At 35.2% G+C, this 25,425-nt stretch overlaps 2 protein-coding genes across 4 annotated transcripts in view; one reads left to right on the top strand and one right to left on the bottom strand.

The window, feature by feature from the left end:
* Positions 1-9,229, top strand: part of LOC112521231 (protease 2) — a 37,869-nt gene extending 28,640 nt beyond the window's left edge. Inside the window, exons 11-12 of the mRNA XM_025129967.1 lie at positions 8,231-8,402; positions 9,020-9,229. Of these exons, the coding sequence (XP_024985735.1) occupies positions 8,231-8,309 (79 nt within the window). The 3' untranslated portion in view covers positions 8,310-8,402; positions 9,020-9,229. The remainder of the gene's footprint in view (positions 1-8,230; positions 8,403-9,019) is intronic.
* A 4,262-nt stretch (positions 9,230-13,491) lies between these two features.
* On the bottom strand, positions 13,492-21,340 carry LOC112521072 (extra-large guanine nucleotide-binding protein 3-like). 3 transcript variants are annotated; one of them, XM_025129718.1, is made up of 10 exons: positions 21,107-21,340; positions 20,654-20,870; positions 19,524-20,522; positions 19,302-19,439; positions 18,659-18,763; positions 18,393-18,572; positions 17,645-17,822; positions 15,914-16,161; positions 14,965-15,137; positions 13,492-14,469 (listed from the first exon to the last, which is right to left on the bottom strand). In XM_025129718.1, the coding sequence occupies exons 3-10, from the start codon at positions 20,502-20,504 to the stop codon at positions 13,866-13,868; spliced, it is 2,607 nt and encodes an 868-aa protein (XP_024985486.1). In that variant the 5' UTR covers positions 20,505-20,522; positions 20,654-20,870; positions 21,107-21,340; the 3' UTR covers positions 13,492-13,865. The 3 variants fall into 3 exon arrangements, with proteins under 3 accessions (XP_024985486.1, XP_024985485.1, XP_024985484.1); XM_025129717.1 differs by having other exon boundaries at positions 19,524-20,537; positions 20,654-21,340; XM_025129716.1 differs by having other exon boundaries at positions 13,553-14,469; positions 19,524-20,870; positions 20,956-21,340.
* Between the last annotated feature and the right edge of the window lie 4,085 nt (positions 21,341-25,425).

Genomic DNA, 25,425 nt, shown 5'->3' with positions numbered 1-25,425 from the left:
AACTTTTCCAAACTAAGCATCTTTAATAGCATCTTCTTTCTTTTTTCTTTCACTCAGCTGAGTGTTGCTTTCTTATAGTTCGTTCCAGGGGGCACTGGCAAGTGATTTAGATGTAGGACCTCTCACTTAGTGTAAAGCCCATTTACCCACTCGGCCTTGAGCCCGTTAACTCCCTAGCTTCTGGAAATATTCATAGCATCTTCGTGAGTGAAAGTAATATAATTACAGTAGATAATGAAGAGAAACTGTTGAACTTGAATGGGATGGCAATAAACAAGAAGTAATTGTAGAAGGGGGGGGGGGGGTGGAATAGAATTACAGGGACTTTTTTCAACTTTTTAATTCTTATTGATAAATATCAGAATTAACACACAGAGATACAATAAAGATTGTTACCACTAAATCAATAGGCGACCCAACAATCTCCCCCTATTTAATGATGACACAAACACTTAGAAAGAAATAAATACAAGATACATAAACTCTAAATTTTTTTGAGAAAAAGAACTTATAAATTGGGTGACCTATGTACATATTCTTTTTGGGTTTTTTTTTTTAACTGTAAACGTACATACAAAACAAATAATGAATCAAAGAGCAACAAATAAAGAATGAGGTAAATACTGAAATATAAAATGCATTTATACTAGACAATGAATTTAAATACTTACAATGAAGAAAATAGTTCAAGAAGTCACATAGATAAGATAGCAGTCATCATCTACTTCCATAACATTTGTATCTGTGGCTGCAAGAGCATCTCTTTTCTTCAGTTCATCTGAGATCAGGGTATAAAAGACTCTTCCGGCTTCACCAATTTTAATGATACTAAGGGGCCGTTTACCAATTTTTTTAGTTAAGTGCTGATTCGGGTAAGAGGTCTGACTGGAGTAAGTGCAGATTGGATTTTCTTGTTTACCAAACATTTTGTAGTAAGTGTTGATTGAGTTTATATCCCTCTTTCTCGAGTAAGTGTTGATTGAAAATTATTGTTTACCATATGTATTGTATTAAGTGCCAACATAAAATGTTATTTATCAAAAAAATTTAAATATAATTTCTAATTCTTTTTTGCTTACAAAAATATATTGATACTCAATATATTAACATATTATATATTTTCATAATTTAGAACAAAAAGTCAAATTTTTCAAAAGCAAAACCACCACCAAAATAAAAAAGACCAAAATAAGGACCAACAAAGGAAACAACAACAAACCATCAACAACGAACAAAAAGTCATTACAAGTCTTTAACATAATTGTTTGCGTACAAATAGTTCGCTTACATATATTAATTTCAAGCATTCACATTAATTGATTTGCAATTTGATCACGCAAATTAGTCATATATTCATTGCCTTGGGGACCCCATTGTGTTTCTTCAACATCTTCCTCGATGCTTTCTTCCTCCATTCCTTCGTCTTGTTCTTCGATGGTAAACATGTTGTTTTCAGCATACTCCATAAATAGTCGATCTTGAATATTGCATCTCCTTATAAAATTGTGAATTGGAAAACAAGTAATCACTACATCTTTTTGTATTGGGAAAGGGTAAGGAGCCATTTGTCTTAAAATTGGATATCTTGCTTTCAAGACCACGTATGCACGCTTGATGACATTTCTAAGTTGTGCATGAGCATGATTGAACCATTCTTCCTCAGTCAAGGCACGTCGGCGTCGAAAATCTGCTAACCAATCCTTGTATTGCGATAGGGGGTCATAAATCCATGAGTATTGGTATATGCGGCATCACAAAGATAGCTTTTACTTGCAACCACAAAATACAATTTAAAAGTATAAAACATAACGAGGTTTAAATGTTAAGAAAAAAAAAATGAAACATACTTGGTGGAGGAAACGGAAATCCTGAAGTTGGGTTAAATGCAACTTCTGTCAGAACTCGAGAATCATGTGCAATGCCTTCCCATCCAGCCCAAACTAATGTGAATATCATATTAAAATCACAAACCGCTAAAACATTTTGATAGCATTCACCTCTTCCTCTTTGTCTATACCTAGCTTGTTGACTAACGGGCACAACTGCATGTACCAAAGTTTCATCTAGCGCACCTATAGCCCCCTTTTTATGAAATAGAAAACATTAGAAAGTATTTATATATGTTAAGAATATTCAGTATATCAAGACAAAACATACCGGAAATGTTTCTTTGAGTCGTGTAAATCGCTCCGACATGTTTTGGGTTCCATCAAAGGATGTTGGCCCTACGACTTCTCTCGCAAATTCCATCATTCCTTTTAGTACTTAATGAAAACATTTATTAATGGTTCGCGTAGAGTGTTGAAATCTCCGTTTAACCATTTTAAAGTGTTCATTATGATCAATTATTGTAAAAAATATGGTCATTTTCTCTTCGACGCTCATATACCTACTTGAGTGCACCCGATTTTTTTCTTTAAAGTAATTCCATAATAATATGTAATGCATCACGTGACAAACATATCAATTGATGACATTGAGTATTTGATCCACTTAACAATTCTTGTGTATACACATGCCCACTCAATGCTGAAGTGTTGTCTCTTATCCTTTTTATTCTTGACGAAGATTTTTTTTTTCAAATACAAATAAACAACCACCACAATCAAAATTAACTTGTTCCTGTCCATAACCTTGCAATACAAAACACATATAATATTAACCGTCAAGAGTCCATACAAAGACCAAAACATCTTCCAAAATTCGAATGAAAAGGACAACATCATCTTTAAAGATAACATTGATCATAACATCATCGATAAAAGTTATATAAAAGCCAACAAACATCTTCCAAAGGGAGTTGGATCTATCGGTGGATGATCTAAAACCAATGCTCTATGCTAAACTGCTTTCTAATCAATCGGCGGATGCAGATTTGGTCGGTTTATTAAGACATTCAATTGAAGAAACCCATACAGTTAAAGCCACAAAGTTTCATTCTTTCCAAAGCATTGTAGTTTATAATTTCTCAAAACTTGGTTCTACAATTGCTTCCAATACCAAAGCCTGAACCCAAATGCAAAACTCCATTGATATCCTATCTGAAAGGGTATTAGCTTTGGAAAATACATGTTGAGCTCAAGCCACCTCTCTTAAAAGAAGGCATGATGATCAGGATGATCCTGATCACCATGAGGGAGAGATCAAGAGACAGAGGTTGGCTGAGACATCAACGGGTGGTGAAGGTGTTTCTGGAGATGATGACTCTGAGCATACTCCTACCGATCCTCAAAGCATTCCTGATACAACTCATGTGGTACACGATGCGACAGAGATATTTACGAAGAATTATGTACCATTTGCAATTCGTGCAAATGTTCCAGGCTTTGATAGAGCGAGAATCAAAGAGCCTTATCTCGAGGACATTTACTTTGGCGTTTTTGTTCGTCATCGGAAAGCTCTTAGTGTTGATAAAATTCTCGGTATTCACAAAGAAACATGTGAATATCGTATCGAATATAAACACTTTCTCAAAGCAAAACGTCTACCGATTAGTCAAGTGCGGACCAGACATTGAATTGTTTCTATCAAAAACATTGAAGCCAGTAGTCAGAGTCTGGTATCCAGTGTTTTTTGTGACGAGACAAGACGGCCATGTTTGGAGTTTCAGTGAAGCTGATTTCCCAAATCTTTTTCTTGAAGACTTAGAGCATCTCTATCACGAAATTCGCAATCAAACGGTCAGAAAGGAAGGAGTAGTCTTGGGCCTTGAAGCTATAAAACGTTATCTAAAATGTCATGTCAAGCTATCCCAAATCTTCAATCAGATTAATAGCAATCAAGAACAGAATATGAATCATAGAGAGAATTTTCACCAAAAGTATTTGTATTCAAATTCTTAGAAGATTACAAGTGATTTCAACTAACTACAAATTACAAGGAAAAACTATTTGTACCTACAAAGCATTAAAGAGAAAATTTACAAATGGGGAAACACTTGAATACAACAATTAAGCACAACTTAAACCCAACACTAACCTAAACAATCTTACATAGAGAAGAACTTACAAGAACAACACAAAGAGTACTTGTAAGGAAATGAAGAACACCAAGGGCCTGTTTACTTGTGGCTTAATGAGCTTAGCGGATAAATGGGCTTATTCGCACGGACTTTCTAGGCTGTTTACTTCGGGCTTAATCACTCAGAAATGGGCTTATTCGCACAGACTTTCTAGGCTGTTTACTTCAGGCTTAATCGCTCAGAAATGGGCTTATTCCCCCAGATGATAGAAGGAGCTTGTCCAGATTAAGCCGGCCAAAAGACTGCCCTACCCTTCCTTATCTTATCGTGCGTCTCCAAGAAACMCCCCGCCTCTTCTCCTCCATCGATCGCACATCTCTTCTCCATCGATCCAAACTGTTTACAGAACCCTAATCGAAGGCCTCTTCTCCATCGCTCACGGCCCTCTTCTCCTCCATCGATCGACAGGTTCTTCTCCATTGCTCACGACCCTCTTCTTCTCCATCGATTGACAGGCCTCTTCTCCTCCATCTATCGACAGCCCTCTTTGCTGTTCTTCAACGATTTTTGGATTTTTTTTATGTGTATTTGCTGTTTTATGGTTGCTGTTGATGCTGTTTGATGTTTGCTATTTATGTATTTGTTGTTTTATAGTTGCTGTTGCTGTTTGATAGAATCTATTTTAGGTTTGCTGTTTGCTGTTTATATAAACCCAAACACCTTGCTGTTTCTATTGATTTTGTTGTTTCCTATTGCTGTTAATTGTTGTTGGTTCAATGATTGGTTCAATACATAGCTATAGCTACTGTTTTGTGTTTAAAACACTTGATTAAATAGTTGGTTCCATTTGGGTTTATTCAACAATTATTAAACAGCGCGTAGTTCATCCTCAGGGGTAAATTGGTCATTTCTGTTATTCAAACTGTTGATTCAGATAGAAAAGTAAACAACAACATAAATTTATCCAGACAGACAAATTTATCCATACAGGACTTAATAGAAAATTTGGTAAACAGCCCCTAAGATTTTCTTCACACACAGGAGAGTAGGAGAGTAGAAGAAGAGGGAGCCGATTGCCTTGAGAAAGCACTTAGTAGTTCTTTCAAGGAAGTATGTTTGCATGGGAGATGCATATTGCCTTTTATACAACCTTCAACATTAAATGCATGGGGACACTTGTAACCTGAGGATAAGAAGGCAGGGGTTGACTTGACCATTGTTGATATATCATTTTCATCGTACACAGCGTGCATACAACACTGTTCATGCAGAGACAAACTTTTGCAGAGATATGGTCAGTCTATGAAGATCTTCTTTGGATGGATTAGTAGCTTCAAACAGCTACTTACAAATCTTCGGTGCATGAAGATCTTCCTTCAATCGGCTTGTAGCTTCAAAATATATTCAATCTTCAATCAGCTACTATCTACTCTGGAGTCTTGGTGTGTAATTTAGACAGTTGATCCACAGTACCGCATCGGTGACCTTTTGTCTTCATATCGGCTAGTCTTCGATTTTGCCAATGGCTTTAAGTATGTACCAAGACACCAATATACAAAGAAACCAATAACTACCAAGTGTTGATAGGATAGAGGAACATATCAGTGGGTCATCATCAAATCAATAGGTGACCCAACAGAAACTGACGAATCCTCTCCGGAAAAGTAACACCTGACATGAAGTATGAAAGTATCAAAGGTATTTTGTTAGAATATGTCCAGTACTTATATGTCCTGATTTGGAAGTTCTGTTCTGATATGTTTTACCTTCTTTTCTTGTTTATAGTGGTTCAGTCTTTTAAAAAATAAATTGTAATTCTGAAACTTCAAAAGAATGTGAATATTCCTAAGTGAGCACCCCTGAATGTGTAGTACGTTAGATAAGCCCGCAGACTTGGAGCAGATGAGCATATAAAGAAGCAAAACCCTAATAAAATATTAATGGAATATCCAACACCTGTTAGTGTCAATGTGAGGTATGCCCTATTTGTTCTACAACAGGAAACTATTGTTTGATTCTTGCTCTTTCACAATAAGAGCTTATCACCAACTAAAGATACAATCACCAATGGTGGACCTCTTACTAATAGCCTTTTTAAGAATGCTAACTTTATATTGTCCTTTGTGATATACTTATGGTGGAAAGCAATAAAGCAATAACTGTATAAGTAACAATCATGTAATTGAGCTTACGACATCTCATGTACTTCTTCAGATCATTGAGAGACTTCTGATATTCTAGCAATAACCTACTATTCTCAACCATAGGTGATCAATTTGGGTGATCAATTTGATTTGCATCCCCAAAAAGCACACTTGGATCAAGGCCTACGTCATCTTTGTGCTCACAAATGAGAGTTCTTCCTGAGACTATTTAGACCTAAATACCCGACTGCCAAAATCTATAACATATTTTGGTTCCCATTTAAACTCTTCTTATCGATTGTGCTTTTAAAAGATTGGATGACTAATATTCATTATTGATTTGGATAACCTGTGAAAATCAACCAGACCAAACTATTGACGTTGGCTTGAGAAAGTAACTTCATAATCAACGATAGAAAAAGTTTGGAGTAGCTCAGGATCGTTTTTGTAATGTGCATGTCTCCTACATGGTTTCGTACCCACTTGAAAGTACAATAATTTTGTAATGCAGTGGAGTTAAAATATTTGGGATAAATAACATTTTAGGCCATATATTTTAAACAAGCTGTTTGCAAACTTGCACTTAGGGTCGTTATGCATGGCCTTGGGTGCAACCATAAAGGAGATTGTCTACATTATGATGATGAATTATGGATGATCAATATAGTTGGAACTGTTAGAATTGCAGACCTACTAGAATTAGTAATTCTACAGCCCTGATTCCGGAATCTAGAAGATATTTAAGTGAATACTACATTCCTGGTATATGAATCTTGTTCGACTCAAACAAATGGCTAAATAATAGCGATATACCGTACCCTTAATTTCACTAGGTCACTATACTTCGAGTTATCTTTTGAAAAGCACTCAGCTTAGTAAAATCTTCTATTTTGGGACAAACATGGCGTGTTTATCACGCGACTTGTTGTTTTCTGTTGAGTTGGCATTTTTCCTTTTCAATACACTGATGTAGCATTTGATTTATATTTTCTAATAATGTCCATGTGCATCATTTTATTAAAAAATAAAGTAATTTACTACTTATAATTCTTACTGTCATTTCTATGCATTTGTACAAGTATCTAAAGCATTTGTACAAATAACAAAATGCACAAACATTTAAAGCATTGTGTAAAGGAAAAAGGAAATAAATATCCAATGATTTAAAACGCTTGTACAAGAAAATCAACCACCATCCATCTCCCCCAACCATCACCACTGTACGTTACTGTGACAATCTTTATCAAACCGAGTCAGCATTGAAACTCAAGCACTGACACACCAAGCCTTATCTTTATTGAACCCATTGCATTTACTGAACCTGTAAATCATCTTTCTTTATAACCAAGGTACATAATCTATATGTGACAAAGACCGATAGATGTATTTTCTGTCTGAGTTATGTTATTATAGTTGAATGCTCGTTTCCAACTCATCTGGTGGCCTCAATTTCATTTCTGGTAGAAATGTCCGATGTCTCTGGCTTTTCCATCGCAGATGGAGACAATTCTTTCTTTCTAAAGAATAAGATAATTATACTGCTTCTGGTGTGATCCTTCACTGTTGTTACCATCACTAATGTCCCTTGCAGTTGAGGCCCAGGTTGCAAGTAGTGAAAATCCTCAAGAAATAAAAAAACATCATATGAAATTTGGTGGGTGGCTGTATCTTTGTGCATTTTTTTTTTTGGGGGGGGGGAGGGGAGGAAGGCAAGAAAACCAGGGGGTGTGGGATTTAAAAACAAGAAAATTAATTAAAAACACGATTAATTATAAATTTAATTTTGATTAAAAATCCACATTCAGGCTTCCTGGAAAAAATTTCTTAACATAAAAGATTTTGGTAAGTTTGTTCTGTTACACAAAGTCGAAATACGTGACCTACATGGAAATGAGGGCAAGTATGCGACTCCTGCTCTACAATTGAATACAACTATAACTCCATGCTTGCACAACTGAAGAGAAACAGTCCTTTAGTCAATACTCATGCTGCAATGCTTATATGCATCATAATCTACTATTTCAAATTCTCAACCATTACCATATTCTTATTCTTAAAAAGTGAGTAATTAATCCCGTACCAATTTCTGTTAATGTTATTTATGTTTTCATTGATTTAACTTCAGGTTTGAGAAGCTTCAAGAGGATGCATTTACCTACACTTTCATTTTGAAGATTCTGAACATGGTCCCTGCTCTTGCTTAAAACCATGTTGCATCAAGTTTGTTGGTCCTATTCAACTGGGCTGTTGGATAATTGGGCAAAATGGCTTGAATTACAGTTGGAAGCTTCTTCAAGGTCACCAAATTTTAAACTTTAAGATGATTTTGCCTCATTAGTATGTATAGGTGGATCCAGAAAATTTCCGAGCAGGGCACAAGTACATAATAGAAAATATAGCAAAAAAATAATTATAAAGAGTACGGTTAAATTCAAAATGACATACAAAGGGTTCTTTTTTCCCTTTTTTTCTGCTGCTGTTACAGAAAATTTGAAAAAACAGGCAAAGGAATTCATACTCGCAACCTGTATATACCACATGCGATGACACTAACAGTAGGTTGCAAGCCACTTTTTAGCACACATCAAAATATAGAGGCTGCACCTTTAAGACTCATTTTTCCCCATTTTGTCGGGTCGATAGAGCAGGGACATGGGCATCCCCTAGGCTATTACTGAATCTGCCCTTGTATGTATGAAATTAATGTCGGGTTCTTAAGGGAAACAGCGCCTCTACACCTTGGTGTTGAGGAAAGGCTGCTAACGTTTTACCGTTCCCAGAACCCACTCCATGTGGGATTTACTGGTTCGTTTGGTTTGGTTTGATTTATGTACAAAATTGAACTTTTATCTTCCCATGGTGGTTTTTGTTGCGACTTTTATCTGATTATGCTGCATTATATTTTGATCCACAGATCTCGATGATACTAAAACGATAAGGAAAGCCGTGATGCACGAAGGTCCTCCTCGCTTTTTGAGGTAAGGGAGATTGTATTATGCAAAAAAGCTTTTTTCGTAACTTGTGACCTACTAATCGCAAATTATCTTGAATTCTTTATGTTTTGGTGATCATTCATTTCTAAAACCGATCATTATTGATCTATGCGAAAACAATAGAAATCTCTGAAGTGCTTCCTGTTCTTTTCGATTACTTTTGTGCTTACTTTGATGAACCAATGAAACATCCATAACTTGGTAGAGATGGGCAAAAACCGGTTATTATCTATCCTGGTCAAGAAAACACCACCACCGCATAACCAGTTATGACATAACCAACCTCATTTCCTAGCCCAAAATGTGTAACTAATAATGATCGTTTATTCTTAGGCCCTTTAACCGGTTCTTATGGCGTGTCTACTTTAATTGGTCTTTTTTGAAGTTTTAATACCGTTGATCAATGACGCAATGCCATGTGTGCTTCTTTCAAAAAATCCGTTCGTATATGGTCTCTTAACCAGTCCCTAGTCTTAATGAAATTCGGGTGTGGTCCAAGTTTGGATCCCAACCTTAACCAATAAATACTTGGTCGTTCAGGTAGCGTTTGGTACACAGACATAATTGGACAGGACAGAACAAGAGTATGTCTAGTGGTTTTTTTTTTATTAACCTGGATATCCAACCCGTTATACGAGTCGACTAATCACATGGCGACCACCTGCTTTGCAGATAGCCTAGAGTCACCACACTTGAACCTCCGTAGCCACAAAGGGGATTTTTATTTCTCCTTAGATTTGAACCTGAGACCTCCTGGTACTTTTGACCTTTGGAGCCAAGCTCAAACCAATCAGGCACCACCCTTGTGGTTAGTATGTCTAGTGTTTGGTACAACTAGAACTGGACGGGACATAACTAGACAAGCTACCCCCAAAAGGAATTTGATGAGGAGGTGGTGGTGGTGGTAGCCGGTGGTAGCGGTGGCCGAAACTAGCGGTAATGACCATTAAAACAAATATCATATTAAGGTTATATATCAGACTAAGGTAGATTAGTAATATTTTAGTTCTTGTTCCACCTATTTTGGTGGAAAGTCTCTTTTGTCCCAAGTTGTCCCACCTTGTTCCAGTTCTTGTCCCTGTCCCATGTCGCGCCAAACGTGGGACAGTGTTTTCTTGTTTTCCCCATGTTGCGCCAAACATGGGACACTGAGTTTTGTCCGGTCCTGTTTGGTCCCGTCCCATGTACCAAAAGCAGATAGTTTTGGAACCGGTGAAGCTTGCTAATTCCAAAAGGGTCTTAAAATCCAAACCCAAAGCCCATTATGATCGCACCACACCTGGTCTTAAAACTTGGTTAATTTAGTATATTGTTAGTGTTAATTTTTTTTTAATTTTCATCTAATTAAAACAAAGCATTTATAATAATTATGTTTTATTTGAGGCAAATAATTTAATGGAAATAATGTTTCTCAAAAATAAAATATTTGATGACAAAATTTAAACTTTTGTATTTTATTTAATTATTTTGTTTATTATATTTAGAAATAGGAAAATTGCACCAAAATGGAAAATTTTCACCAGATTCATATTTTGGGGAACCAACTTTTAAAATCGTCATTTTGGGAAACTAACTTGCACATGATTCCTATTTCGGGGAACCAACTTGCATATGATTCCTATTTTGGGGAACCAACTTGTAAAATAATTATATAAAATTAACTAAAATTTGTTTTTTTTCAAAAATAAATGCAATAAAATCTATTTTTCATTTCAAATCTCGATTTTTTTAATTCATATATCAAATTGAAGATTTTTTCAAAAAAAATCTAAATTACCACAATAATTTTTTTTTTACTAATGCAATAAAAAAATTAATTTAATAGAAAAAAAATTAATTGATGCAATAAAAAATAAATATTAAATATCACATTCAAGATTTTTATATCTAACCAATCCGTATCAATATTAAAGTTTAAATCAAATTTGGCAAATCAAACCAAAAGTTTGATAGAGACCCTTAAATTACCTGTTACTTGTTCAACAGATCAACCAGACCCTTAAATAAACAAAAAGTTTGATAGAGACCCCTAAATAACGATTTTGAAAGTTAGTTCTCCAAAATAAGAATCAGATGAAAGTTGGTTCTATTTTGATGCAATTTTCCCTTTAGAAATATGTCTGTGCTACCAAATTTTATTGATCAAGGATAGAAACCAAACCAAATCTTAAAAAAGAAAGTGAAGGAAGAGGTCAAATCTATGTTTACTCACAATCTCTTTCAACTCAATCTCAATTAAAATATTGTTTTCTCTTTCATCGACCTACACAATCTTTAACTCAAATCTAATCTCACTTATTTTTTTCATTTACGGTGATCCAATCCAATAAAATATATAATTTTGTAAAAATTATATATTTTATTTTTTATCATATATAATTATTATTTTTTAATTTTAAATATGAAAAATAAATTAAACGGATTATTGTATATTTTAAAACGTAATTATAACTATAAAAAATTTATCATACAATTAAAACTAAGGGGGTGTTTGGGATTGCTTATTTTATCTGCTTATTGACTTATTTCAGTCTGGCACCGATGATAAGCTAATACCTAGTGTTTGGATAAGAAAAAAGAAAACTGCTTATACCGGTGCCAAACCGGTAATAAGCAGTTTTTGATAAGTTAATCCGTCCTGACTTATGAAAAACTGCTTATTATCAGTTTACCATTTTAACCCTATTACTCTTTATACCTATCTTTTTTCCTCCAGATAACATCGATCTCAATCTTCTCCCTTCTCCATGTAACAACATCAATCTTCTCTCTGTCATTTTTGGTCATTTTACAGATATAAGCAAAATTTGCCAAACACTAAAAAACAACTTATCAGCTTATTACAGTTTGGTACCGCTGTAAGCTAATTCAAACACTTTTTACAAAACTCCAATTTGATACAACATAAGTTAATAAGCACTTTTACAAAAAAACATAAGTTGTTTTAAATAAGCAATCCCAAACACCCCCTAAATAAGACAAGTCATAAAAGTATGTAAATACATCAATAGTGTGCTCTAACTATGAATTTTGGTATGTTTTTTAATTTTTAATTTTTTTGTTAAAATCACTTTTTAATTAGATAAGTTTTATTTTTAAAATTCTTTAAACCAACCAATAAACAAACGCCGCATGTCAGTTTTTCTAGTAAAAAGTGCCTCAATCTTGGATTGGTGACTGAGAATGATTGGTAGAGATTTGTTCTTTTTTGTCCCATTCATAATCTGGTTGTTCGGATTGTGACTAGAGATAGTCTTATAAAAATTAAAAATGATTTGATGGATCAAATCTATTACATTAATCAAAAGTAATTTGAAAGACCAGATCTGTTATAAAATAAAAACTAGTCTAAGAAACCAAATCTGTTATTAAAACTAGAAAAGTATTCGTGCAATGCAGCGAGATACATCTCGATTTTAATGTTCTATTTTATTATTTGTCTTTGTCGATGTTATAATACGATTTTTATGTGTTTTTAAGAAAACAATAATAATTTTATTTTTGAATAAAATATAAATTTAAAGATATCATAAAAATTTGAAAAAAAAATATCAATGTTAATATCAAAATCAACTATTTAAAATCCTTATTTTTTATGTAATTTCTTTAATTTATTTTTTTATTATAATTTAACAAAATAATTTATTTTTGGTTTAATAATATAAYWTTTTATAAAKATAATAATTAAGTATCTTGTTAGAATTCAATGATTATCCTAATTATATTTTAGATTTTTTATATTTAAAATGAGATGTTTATCCTGTATTTGATTATGTTTATCTGCAGTTAGTTACACGAATTCAGATATGGAGCTTTAATAATTGTACTTACGCACAATCTACTTGCAATCTTGAGTTTTAAGTAATATACATTAATAAACAGTATTTTACGTATAAAAAATGGTTTTTAAGATTTTTTGTCAAATACCTTATAATATAATATAAATTCTCTTCGGTAACGGAAACTTGATAAACAAATTGAAAAGAGGCACATGGCCTCCGATAATTGATGAAGGGAAACACCCTTCTTTTATGATCACGTTTGACCATTTTATATCTTTTTTATTCCTTCAAGAAGATATGTTTAGTCAACAAGACTCAATGCCAGATTTTGATAGCATCAATAATGATTCCCAACAAATTTTTTGGTGTTTAAAAAAAAAAATTAAAGATTCTGATAAACAGTGAAGGTGACGACTCTCACTTGATCAGTACTTATCGATCTAGTCAGATATAATGGTGCTCACTGAGAATCTTAATTGATAAAGTGAGGGCGATGACTTTTACCTGCCCCCAACACTTGTTGCCACCACAGTTATGTGGAATGCATGCTTTAGCGTTTGGCGTTTACTGAGTCACAAGATGAATAAAGGTGGTAACTCTTACAGATAAAGCGTCGTCCGAAGGAACCGACAAGAAAATCTGATATACAAATAGCCAAACATACAGACAAACTTGCAATCATACAGTAACGGCTTCGATTTACTCCGCGACATACATAAATGAGCGTTATACTGCGCCAATAAACATAAAAAGAAACCTTATGGCTTCGTTACATTTGAAAATCGGATCTTGACCCTACTCGTCATATCAACTTACAGGAGAGCTATACGACAATGACAATCGAATCATATAAAATTCAACTCCCAACTGCATACGCATACACATCGCTAACTCGTAAAAACCCCCGAATAAAAACGACAACTTATTCACCAACCAACCCACTCGACCATCTTATCTACAACGATAAACCCAAATCAGACATACTTCAACTTGTCTCATTCTGCCTGATAAACGGTGGTGAGCTTACATCTGTCGTGCTATAAAACGAGTCCTCGGCGCCATTATAATACGTCTCTTCCTTCTCGTAGTATTTTAAGATCTCGTGAATGTATTTAAAAGCTTCGTCTACCGTCACTCGGTCGCGGGCCCGGGCCTGCCAAACGAAGAGCTTTCGGGGGGTGAGCGACGCATATAGGTCCTTAAATTTCATGGCCACATAGTAATAGGCTTGGTGGGCTAGGTTTTGGTTGTTGGTGTAGGGTCGAACCGGGCTGAAATCGGTGAACCAGTCGCACGCGCTTAGTGGTGTTTGTCTGAGTTTGTCTTCAAAGAGATCGTACTTGTTGAGAATCAACACAAAAGGGGTGTCTTTAAAACACGGGTGCTTGATCATGGCTTCGAAAAGTTCTTTGCTTTGGACCATCTTGTTTTGGAGGAGTGAACCGCTTCCGGTGGTGTCAGGTGATAGCCACATTTGATCGTAGTCACTTAAGGCGACACAGAAGACGACTACTCGAACGTCCTCGAACATTTCCACCCATCGACAACCTTCATTCATTCCCTTGGCGTTTACACGAATGAGTTGATATCTAATAAAATGATAGCAACGATATAAGGAACATGACACGAAGAATGAAATCAAATAGCGAGAGTACACTCAAACCAAACCAAACTCAACGAGCCCAGTATAAAACCAGGCGGGCCCAATATTAAATGCAAACAAACCCAATACATCATACCCAGGGTGGGATCTAGGAGGTAAGATGAACGCAAACCTTACCTCTGTCCAAAATGAGCCACTATATCCCACCAAAAGGTGGGGTCGGGGGTCAGATATATACGTATGCATACCTATCGTCTACCCCAAATAGTAGAGCGAAATAACTAGTGGAGGCATGCATGTTTATTTGAGAACCGTAAATATTTAGAGAACTTATTAATGATGAATAGTATTCATGAATATTTAGGTATAATGATCATGATTAATTCATGAATGGTTGGTTGGTTGGTTCTCACGGTTCTCAAAATATTTACGGTTCCTAAGTAAATTTTCCACATAACGACTGTATCCAGAGTATAATTACCTGGTAAGAGGTTGGGATTGAGCATCGAGATTGTCCGTATATGTCTCGGACATCGGGCTACGATCATCGAGGGAGAATTCTATGAATGCCAAGCCATTCCCTTGGGTGACTCCTTCGGCATATAGTATGTCATGTTCCGAAGGTTCATATTCATTGCTAGAAACCTCAACGGCCTGAAACCGACACATGAAATTATTGAATGTTATTTTTCATGGATACCCCTAAGTTTTGCAAAGATTGCTAGAACTCATTTAGTGAAGTTTTATGTATGCCCTTCGTCCAAAGAAATTGTCCGACTATTTGTCAAATGTCTAAAATACCCTTCAACGAAGACAAGATAGAGCAAACTTGTGGACTTAGGTCAGCACCATCAATCTGTTTTTAGTAGTGACAAAAGGGCAAACAGGTAATTTCAACATGAGACCATTTCGAAAAGAAAATGGCAACTTTATGGAACAACTCGTGAAGGAAAATGCCGCCATTTCATAAAATAAAGGAGCATCTGATCGTGTATAAAAACCGTCCAAAAGATTGCCTTTAGAGTACTCGGCGAAGGATTGTGTGAGAAGGAGAGTTAAGGTGAGAAGCGTAAGAAGGGGTCTAGACCCTCGATCACCTTTAATCTCAAACCCACCCATGGATAGCGCTTGATACGGGGATTGCTCCAGTGCATCTCATCTTGGTGTATCTCATCCTACTGTGCATCTAAGGATAGAGGTCCCTTCTTACGCTTCTCACCTTAACTCTCATTCTCACCGGAACCCGACCCTAGAGTACTTCCAGAAATTAAAATGGACCTTTTTTGGGACGAAAGAGAGCTTTATTTGTCAGATAAACGCGACCCACAATCACATTCCCATTTTTCACATCAAATAACACAAGACGAAGATATTGAAACGAAATGGTGAATACGAATTGACCAAAATTGATTCGAGAAATGATGAAATACCCGGCTTAAGAAATACTCTGCAACATCAGGAAGGAAGTGTAGCTCGTTTCTCCTCTTATACGTTTCCTGGATGGCAGGATCCTTCCACACCTCTTCGACTAGCGGAGCATACTCCCGTGTTGCTGCAGGGAAAAACGCATCCAAATCTCCGGTAGCAATGATATCAAGAAGCCAATCAGAAAAATGCTTCAATCTCGGGTTAAGGGAGTAGACACAGTGAACAGTTTCTTCAGCATCAGCCTCGTTTCCTGAAATGAAACCGGTCGGTTAATGATATCGTCACTGTAGACTAGTGTCTTTATGGACCTATTTTCTCCTGAAACTTCTGAAGTATGTTCTATATCCCACTAGAAGGTAGGGTCCGGGACCATATCTCGAGGTTGTTTCCGTGAAGACTATGTTTTATCGTGCATATACTAATATATAAATGAAGTCATTTGATATAAATAACGGAAGCCCGCACGAGCCCGTACCATATACCTAATATGGAATTAAAGAAATTATGAGCGATGTATGGTTGGTAGATCATTTAGATTTAGCTGAGGGTCTTCACGGAAACAACCGCTCCATTCTTTGAGGCAGATGACAAGTCTGTTTACATTTCACCCTGTAGACCCTACTTCCGAGTTCTAAATGGGACATAGATATTAGATATAACCATCACAAGGGAAGGGAATTAATAGCTCATCAAACACTTGTGAACCCTTTTATATGATGCAAAAAGTTCCTATTTGAGGAGAACGAAATGTGGTTGTGGGTCCCATTCGCAAGAAGAAACGAAGATGGGACCCACACCAAGGAGCGGAAATGGAGGAAAAAGGTATCACATCTTAGCTCCCAAAAAGTTACGATCCAAAAGTCATAACAAGTAATCAACCCTTAGGGATAGTACAACAGGTAAGATGGGGTGTTCGCCCTCAAACGGCACCAAATGCGGTGCGGTTTATGCGGTTTGTCCCTATCGCATTTTATGCCTACAATCCAATACTTATAAGTTTAAAAATACATTATAAAATCAACGATAAAGTGACCGTAGTCTAAAAAAATAAAGAATTTAAATACATCCAATTCCTAAATACATATCTGTATAACTAAAAATAGTACAAAACTATTAAGTTAATTGATTAATATTGCCAATTGGATCAAACTCAAAGTCCAAAAATATTACATACTAAATTATATTTATATATATGTGTATATGTATATGTATATGTGTGTGTATGTCATATAATATTTAAAAAAAAAAAACAAAATATGTGGTGCGGTGCGGTTTGGACCACGGTTTGGTAACTCAAAACAGCAAACCGCACCGCATAGTGCAGTTTGGTAAAAATACAAACTGCAAACCGCGCTTTGCGGCGCGGTGTCGGCGTTTGGGCGGTTTGGATGAAAACCCCTAGGTAAGACTAGGGTTTGCTCTAGAGTGGTCACCAGTTTTTTGAGTCACCTCAGGGCCATTGGAGGTTTAACTTCAGGGCCTCATGGGATTGGTTGAGTTGCGCACAAGCTGGCTCAGACACCCACGATTATCCAGATAAAAGGTCATAACATGTAATCGAGTCACAATAAAAAGACTCTATGCAAAAAGATAAGGAAGACTGTGTTTGACGACTTCTCTCCCCACCCACCCCATGCAATTGTGCAGCGGAGTTGCCCTTTGATTAAATAAAGGTATGTCAATCTTCAAGGTGAAACATGATAATATGTTTGACTTTAGAAAGTCAAAGATACCTGTTTCATTGGATTGATCATGGGATTCAATGGAGTTCTTCTTCATCATCGCTTCTTCCTCAAAGCGCTCCCTTCCGTCAAGTAGAATGCTGAGGTATCTATACATGTTGCTCTGAATCATAAGCTTAATATTTTGCAACTCTTCATCACTAAATCTGTTTCCATATAAGAATTTTGCCTGCAACAAGCATAACAAAATATAGCATCGTCTTTAAGTATATAGTGAAACGAAGCACCCATTTTAAATATACGAATATTTTGGTTTTCATGAAGGAGTTTTCGGTAAATCTATCATGTTTCTCTGTTCTCTATTCTTGATTATGTAGGTCTCATCTTCCTTTTTCGTTATATCAAGTAAACAAGACCCAAAGGCACGACTTTCTTGCTTCCAACATCATATAAATGGGACCAACAAAATGAAAAATGCTAAATGACTAAAATATATAGAAAACCGAGACATTCTTGCTCATAACATAGTGTAAGATACCAAAAGGTCATTGACGTAGCTGTATCCGAATTATGGAAGGTCAAGGGTTCAAACCTCACCCGGAAGTGGGGTCTGATGAGGTTAAGATGTAGGCAGATCTGACCTCTATCCCAAATAGTAGAGCGGGCTTTTTTGGGTTAACCCGAGAAATGGCTTAGAATCTAATCTTGAATTCCTAAGTTTCGTTTCTTTCTATGCGACTGGATCAAACAACTATTTGCAAGAAAAAACAACTTTTTGAGAAATTTTGAAATGAAATACCTGCTTAAAGATTGTGCTGGTTCCAGATCCCTCAAGTCCAAGTAACAAAAGCTTTTGAATCTTTTTGGGCTCAAAGTAATTGGGAACAGTAGTATAGTTGCTGGCTTCATCCCTCTCTCGTTGAGGTTGACCATGTGGCACAGGCAATGATAATAACGTACAAAGAAAACGTGTTGTAGCCTGTCCAAAAACGCGTTATCATAAGCATTTTCATACACGCTATCAACCAACATTTGCGAGACCCATGAGTTATTTTATATATATACCTTTTCCCAGATATTTCCCTTAATATTGTTCTGGCCTTCCTCCTCATAACGACCATCATCGTACACCCAAAAATGAGTGTCACGAGGACACTGCACATTTGCCAGCTGAAAGAAACCAATACAACATATCTCAGAAGAACAGAAGAAATCATATATTATTGGATTCATAGATTTGGTGTTGTTGACCATCAAATTACTTTCTTGAGAGATAAGTGAAGATATTGAATCTTTTTGTGCAAAAGGGTTTGTAACCGGCAAACCCCAGCGGGCCCGCAGCACCCCGCCCCAACAACATGATGTGAGAGGCAATCAGGCAGTGGCCGATCCAATTTTGTTGGTGGGGTCGGAACCAACTATGCTATGCTCTGGGGGGCAACCGGCAAACTCAAACCCTTGCCTATTTGTACAGTTATACCATCCCGGGACCAACTATGCTATGATCTAGGGGCAACATATCAAATCTATGATGCATGACTTGAAACCCGTCATAACAATGATTGTGAACTACTTCCCTATGAATAAACATCACGAGTAGAACTAAAAACAAAAACGGGACCATTTGCATCTTAAAGATCGATAAATACATTTAAAAAACTAGAGAAAGACACAAAACAATGCTGTCGGGGAGAATAAAAAAGTTAACCTTCAGCACTCTCAGCTCACGGCTAGTAATTTCTCGACCATTCATATAAACTTCTGTGTTTCCATTGCTTGCAGTTGGACTAAGTTTCCCAGTAAAATTCAAGTTTGAACTCACAACCCTATCGGGTTTATCTCCCTCCTAAAAGATTGAAACCAAAATATCAGAATCTTTACGAGCAAAAATAAAGAAACTCACTACACATTAAAAAGATGGCACTTTTACCTTTCCCCAAAGACCAGATTCTTTATCATACCAGTACATTCCAGGTTTTAACTTTCTTGGGGGCAATGGGCACCCCAAAAGTTCAGCCATTTCATCAGGTTTAAGCGGAAATCCGTTAACAATCAACTGCTCAGGCCGAAGCTGATTAGCAGAACATTCTTTTTCCGCTTTCATAATCTGTTTGACTTCCAAAGGACTAAGCAAACGAGATAATAACCGCGAATGCTTGCCCAATGTTAGCCGTTTTGACTCATCAATCGCCTCACCAATACAAGTAACACACTTTCGGCCTTCTGGCATCGATCCCATTGCTCTAAGAACACAATTACTACAATATTTTGCATCACAAACCAAACAAGATTCTTTCGTTTCCCATTTTCCTTTCCCACATCGATAACAAACCCTTCTTTTCTTCTTTTTCTTCTTCTTTTCCTTGGAAACCGCCACATATTCTGGATAAGCCGGCCTCTCTAAATCCACTTCTTTCCCTTCTGGTCTATCAATCGTGTTAAAAGTGACCGCTGGAGCTCTTCTAACGTCATTGCCGTTAGGATCATTCCGTTGGTTCTGAACAGAACCAGGAGACGCCGAAGGCGAAGCAGAGAAAGAATCCGCGTTACGCAAAACTGAAACAACAGATTCAGAACTCCCCGATAATCTTGGACTTTGATTGGGTGAATCTGCTACACCAGCAATATACGAAACGGGCAAAGGGATGGGTTCAATTACGGGTGGACCATCTCGTGTGATGGATCTTCTTGAATCTGAAAAAGATTCAGCTACAGATGCAGTTGGAATTGATCTTGGATTTACATCTAAAGGCTCTACCCTAGGAAGCTCATAAGAGACATCAGGACCCATATATTCTAAGGCAATTGAGTAATCTTCTTCACAATCTTCAGGCAGTGAAGCACCAGGAGGAAGCATCTTCTTCACCACTTCTCTCCAATTTTTTGCCCCATTTTCCTCCATATCCCTCATACCCAAATTCTTCCAAAACTAACAAAAAAGGAACTCAAGAAACGAATATCGAATCAAATTAGGTCTTCATATTCATCGATTTTCAAACACCCAATACAGAATTCGATCAGTTAGTAAAATACCCAAATCGGATGAAAGAAGAAGAATACCTCAATTTCACAGCAAATCCGCGATGGGTTTTGGCTGAAGTCAATATCTCCTCATATTCAACAGCCAAAAAGGGGAAAATGGTTGCAACCAATCCGAAACAAGGCCCCACCACACACCGCAAAAAGGAATCAACCAGTTTTGGGACACATCGCACAAATGAAAGTCAAAGTCTTCATCATATCTGTCAAAGTCCAACTTTTTTCGATCTTCAAAAGCCTTCAAATTTGAACAGAAAGATTAGAAACAACTAATCAAACACAAACAAGAAACAACCCAAATGAAGAAACCCACAACTTGAGACCTAAATTCACAAGATTTCAGAGATTCAAATCCAAAACCTAAAGAAAATGACAGGTTTCTGAACCAATTACGAGCATAAAAATATGAGAATCAACAGAGGATAAAGATTTTGTCAGCAACAAAGATGGCAAAAAAGGAATAAAAAGACCTACTTTGGAGCAAGTATGTGGTCTTTTAGAAAAAAGAAAAGAGTAAAGGGTATGTGAAGGAAAGCAGATAAAAAGGGATGAGGGGCGTGCGTGTACACTGTAGAAGATAAATGTATTTTTAACTGAGAAAGTGACGAGCAAAGGGAAGATGAATCTGAAAGCTATTTACTTTTTAACCTTTTGGGTTTCTGAAAAAAATAATATCAACTGTGGGGTACTGGTAAAAAGCTTCATAGGGAACAACCCCACCCACCATTGGAGGAGAGAATAGATAGATATACACATATACATACAAACCTCTGTGTGTGTTGTGTGTGTGTAAGTGTGTGAAAGAGAGAGAGAGAGAGAGAGAGAGAGAGAGAGAGAAAGAGATGGTTATGGGTAATGGGGTTTGTGGAGACCATCTTACGTTGGTAGATAGTGTAATGTGTCATAACCATTATTTTTGGTGTCTGAAATAATTGCAGTTTTTATCCCAGTATACCTTGTAATGTTTCTAAAGTTGTACAAATATCAATTATTTCATATTCTTTGTTAAACAATTTGAATCATATTTCATGAAATCATGTGGTTTTGAATTTTTGGTGAGTGTTTTTTTATAAGAAAAATATAACGTTACTTTTTAGTCATAATTTTTTTTCTGGGTAATTCTGGGTTTCTGCAGGGATGGATCCAAGAATTTTTTTCATACAGTCGCACCTTTTAAAACGGTGGCATGATGTCTTCTAAAACAATACGGTTGTATATTTCACAAACCTAAAAGTTTTTAGCTTACGACGGAGAGACAATACGGTGGCACACCACACTAAGTCTGTCCCTGTGTTTCTGGGCTAGCCTACGCGCATCGACTAATCCTCGGGTGACCACGGAGGATAAGAAGGAGGGTAGGTTTGCCCAATGTATAGATGATAGATATATCTGACTTTCTTCAATCAATCATGCCAGGTTGAGTAAGACCAAGCCTATAAGATTCGGATGGGTTGGATGTTTGGATATTCTTTTCTTTCTTCTAGTAGGGTGACCATTGGCTTATATGCCGACCCTAAGTGGTACGGTTGGTCCCAATCTGCGTCCCGGGGTGCTGAAGTGGACTACCAAGCGATGGAGTGGGTGACCCCTCGTTCTTTCTAGTGGCTTTTTCCCGTCCCTTTTGGGACCATTCACCCTTTTCCCAACCAAGCATAGGTAGAAGCCCTCTTTCCCATTATTGTGCCGGCAGGCCCTAGCTTGCTGCTACAGTCAAGAGTAGTGAAAGTGGAGCAAGAGAGGAACAACTAGGAGAGCAGCTACTTCTGAACTTTCTAGCAACAAGCCCCTTCAGGGGGCAGTAATCTCCCTCCTAACGTCGACCATTGACATCATGGCAGATGAACTTCCATGGCCACAAGGATTTTGGTAGCGTCTAAATTCGAAGTTGAGCAAGATGAGATTTTCACTACATCTCCTTGAACCTAAACTAGTGCGACACAACCCAAGTGGTACAGTCTGATAAATTGTGAGATATTTTTGTATTAAGAAATACATTATTTTGTCATATAAAGATTTTAAATCTATTAAAAGGTCGTGTGTTTAAAAATTATGATAACTAGTGTTCAACATCGTATGTTGCACAATGCTGCAAATTAATTGCATCTGGTTTTATTGAATTTTTTAAATAAATGGACAAGCATTTTGACATCAAGGTTGGATAAACAAAATAACATCATAATTCAAAAAATTTAACACTCAAATCTTAATATACCGTTTAAACATCTACATTCTTCCTTTTTATATATAAACTAGAAGAGTAGAAGAGTACGCGCAATGTAGCGAGATACATCTCGATTTTAATGTTCTATTTTATTATTTGTCTCTGTCGATGTTATAATACGATTTTATGTGTTTTTAAGAAAGCAATAATGATTTTATTTTTGAATAAAATATAAATTTGAAAAAAAATATATCAATGTTAATATCAAATCAACTATTTAAAAGTTCTCATTTTATATGTGATTTCTTTGATTTATTATCATTTAATTTAAGTTTAATAACAAAATAATTTATTTTTGGCTTAATAATATAACATTTTATAAAGATAATAATTAAGTATTCTGTTAGAACTCAATGATTATTCTAATTATATTTTAGATTTTTTATATTTAAAATGAGATGTTTATCCTATATTTGATTATGTTTATCTGCAGTTAGCTACACGAATTCAGATATAGAGCTTTAATAAATTGTATTTACGCACAATCTATTTGCAATATTAGTTTTAAGTAATATGCATTAATAAACAGTACTTTACGCATAAAAATTAATTTTTAAAAGTTTTTGTCAAATGTTTTATAATATAACTAGTTGTATATCCGCACAATGCGGCGGGAGCCATGAATTTTAACGATTTTGAAGTTCCACTGGTTTTATAAGATAAGATTTAACGATGATATATGTTACACTTGGTCTTTACATATTAATACAATTTGAATAAATAAGAGTTATGGTTCCAATTACATACTATCGATGAAAAAAATTGTATGACGGTTTAAAATCCAATATATTTAAAATCCAACATATTTAAACGACAACACAAATGTGTTAAATTTACACCAAGAGCAAATAACCAAGAAACTGGAGCTTTAAGATAAACACTCAAACCAATAAAGAAAACGACAAATTTGACAGATCATAAGCCATGAAAAGACCAAAAAAGATGGGTTTTAGAATGAAATTTCAACTGCTTACCCTCTTTCTTGTCCAGAAACTCAAATTAAGGTTGAATTAATACATGTATAATTATATTTAAAAAAAAAACCCAATAACATATTAATTCAGAACATATTATACAGTGCAATTTGGACAACCTAACCCCAAAATATATAGTATATGTATAAATAAATAACTATAAAAGTATAAATCGTAAATATTAAAAAATATTTTTTTACAGTATATATAACATATAATAATATAATTAAGTAAAAAACTATTCAATATTGGACTCATTTCGAAGGTATTAACGAGACGATTATAATGGTGTAACTTGTTAAAATAAAAATGTATTTTTTAAACATGTTTTAATCGTATATATATTAATATGATAAAGGTTTAAAATGAAACATTTAAAAGTAAAGGACGTAAAGTAAATTAATTAACTAATTATAAGGGTATAAAGTGTAAATTTAAAATTATAATTTAAAAAAAATCGGTTGTGAGATGATGAGTGTATGTGAGAGAGTGAGTGTATATGAGGAGTGGAGGGGTGAAAAAGTGAAAAAAATGATATAAAAAATATCTTGGTCATTTAGTATTTTAAGACTTTTATTAAACTTGTTTTATAAAATAGTATAGATTTACATATTCAATTAAATATTATTATTTTTTATCAATTTTTTGTGCAAGATATGATTGGGAGGCATATTTTAGCCAACCAATCATTTTAATTTTTAAAGGCTTATCTCCTCCTTTCATATATCTGTAATTATTTTTTTCAATCTTTTATCTCTTCATCAATGTAAGATAACGTAAACAATATCACAATTTAAATATCATAATACCTTTCTTACATCTGTCATTTTTCTTTTATATATAAAAAGATTTTCAATCTATCATATCAGTATCAATATGAATACAAAATCAACACCACAATTAAATATTTTTAATACTCAAATCCTATTAAAAAAATACCTAAAATGTCCGGAGGATGGTGGCCGCAGAGAAAGAAGAGAAAATACCTAAAATGTCCTTGAATTAAAATTTTAATTCAAAATTACCAAAATTATAAATTTCCTAATTTATCTATTGATTTGTGGTTGAGATTAGATCTTACGGTTACCACAAAACTAGTTAGTTTTCTATTAAATGAGCCTATATATATATATATATATATATAGAGAGAGAGAGAGAGAGAGAGAGAGAGATTTAGGTTAATACAAGAACAATAACTAAATAAGAGAATAAAAAAACGGTCAAATCACATGTGATTTTACACAAAATCATGTATAAAATCGCATGTCATGAGACTTTGCCCAGAGCCTAAGGTTGCGGCCAGAGTCACCCGCACACCCTTTTGTTGATCGTTAATGTAAAATCATATGTGATTTTGTACGTCATTTGTCTATTTTCGTATTATTTTATTTAGATATTGTTCTCATTTGAACCTCTTATATATATAGGGGCATGTTCAAATGCAAACCATCCAATTCTAAAAAACCGTGTAAACCAATTTCGACCAATAAGAAAATTCTATTTTTTTTAATTAAATTTAATTGATAAGGGTATTTATGTCATTTTACACACTTTTTTGATAATTACGGAAGTTATTAATACATTTTATTTAAGGCAAT

The sequence above is a fragment of the Cynara cardunculus genome, assembly GCF_001531365.2.
Source record: "Cynara cardunculus var. scolymus isolate 2C chromosome LG 11, CcrdV1, whole genome shotgun sequence".
Taxonomy (NCBI): domain Eukaryota; kingdom Viridiplantae; phylum Streptophyta; class Magnoliopsida; order Asterales; family Asteraceae; genus Cynara; species Cynara cardunculus.
The sequence above is the reverse complement of the archived record's forward strand: the minus strand, read 5'-3'. Positions and strand labels throughout refer to the sequence as shown.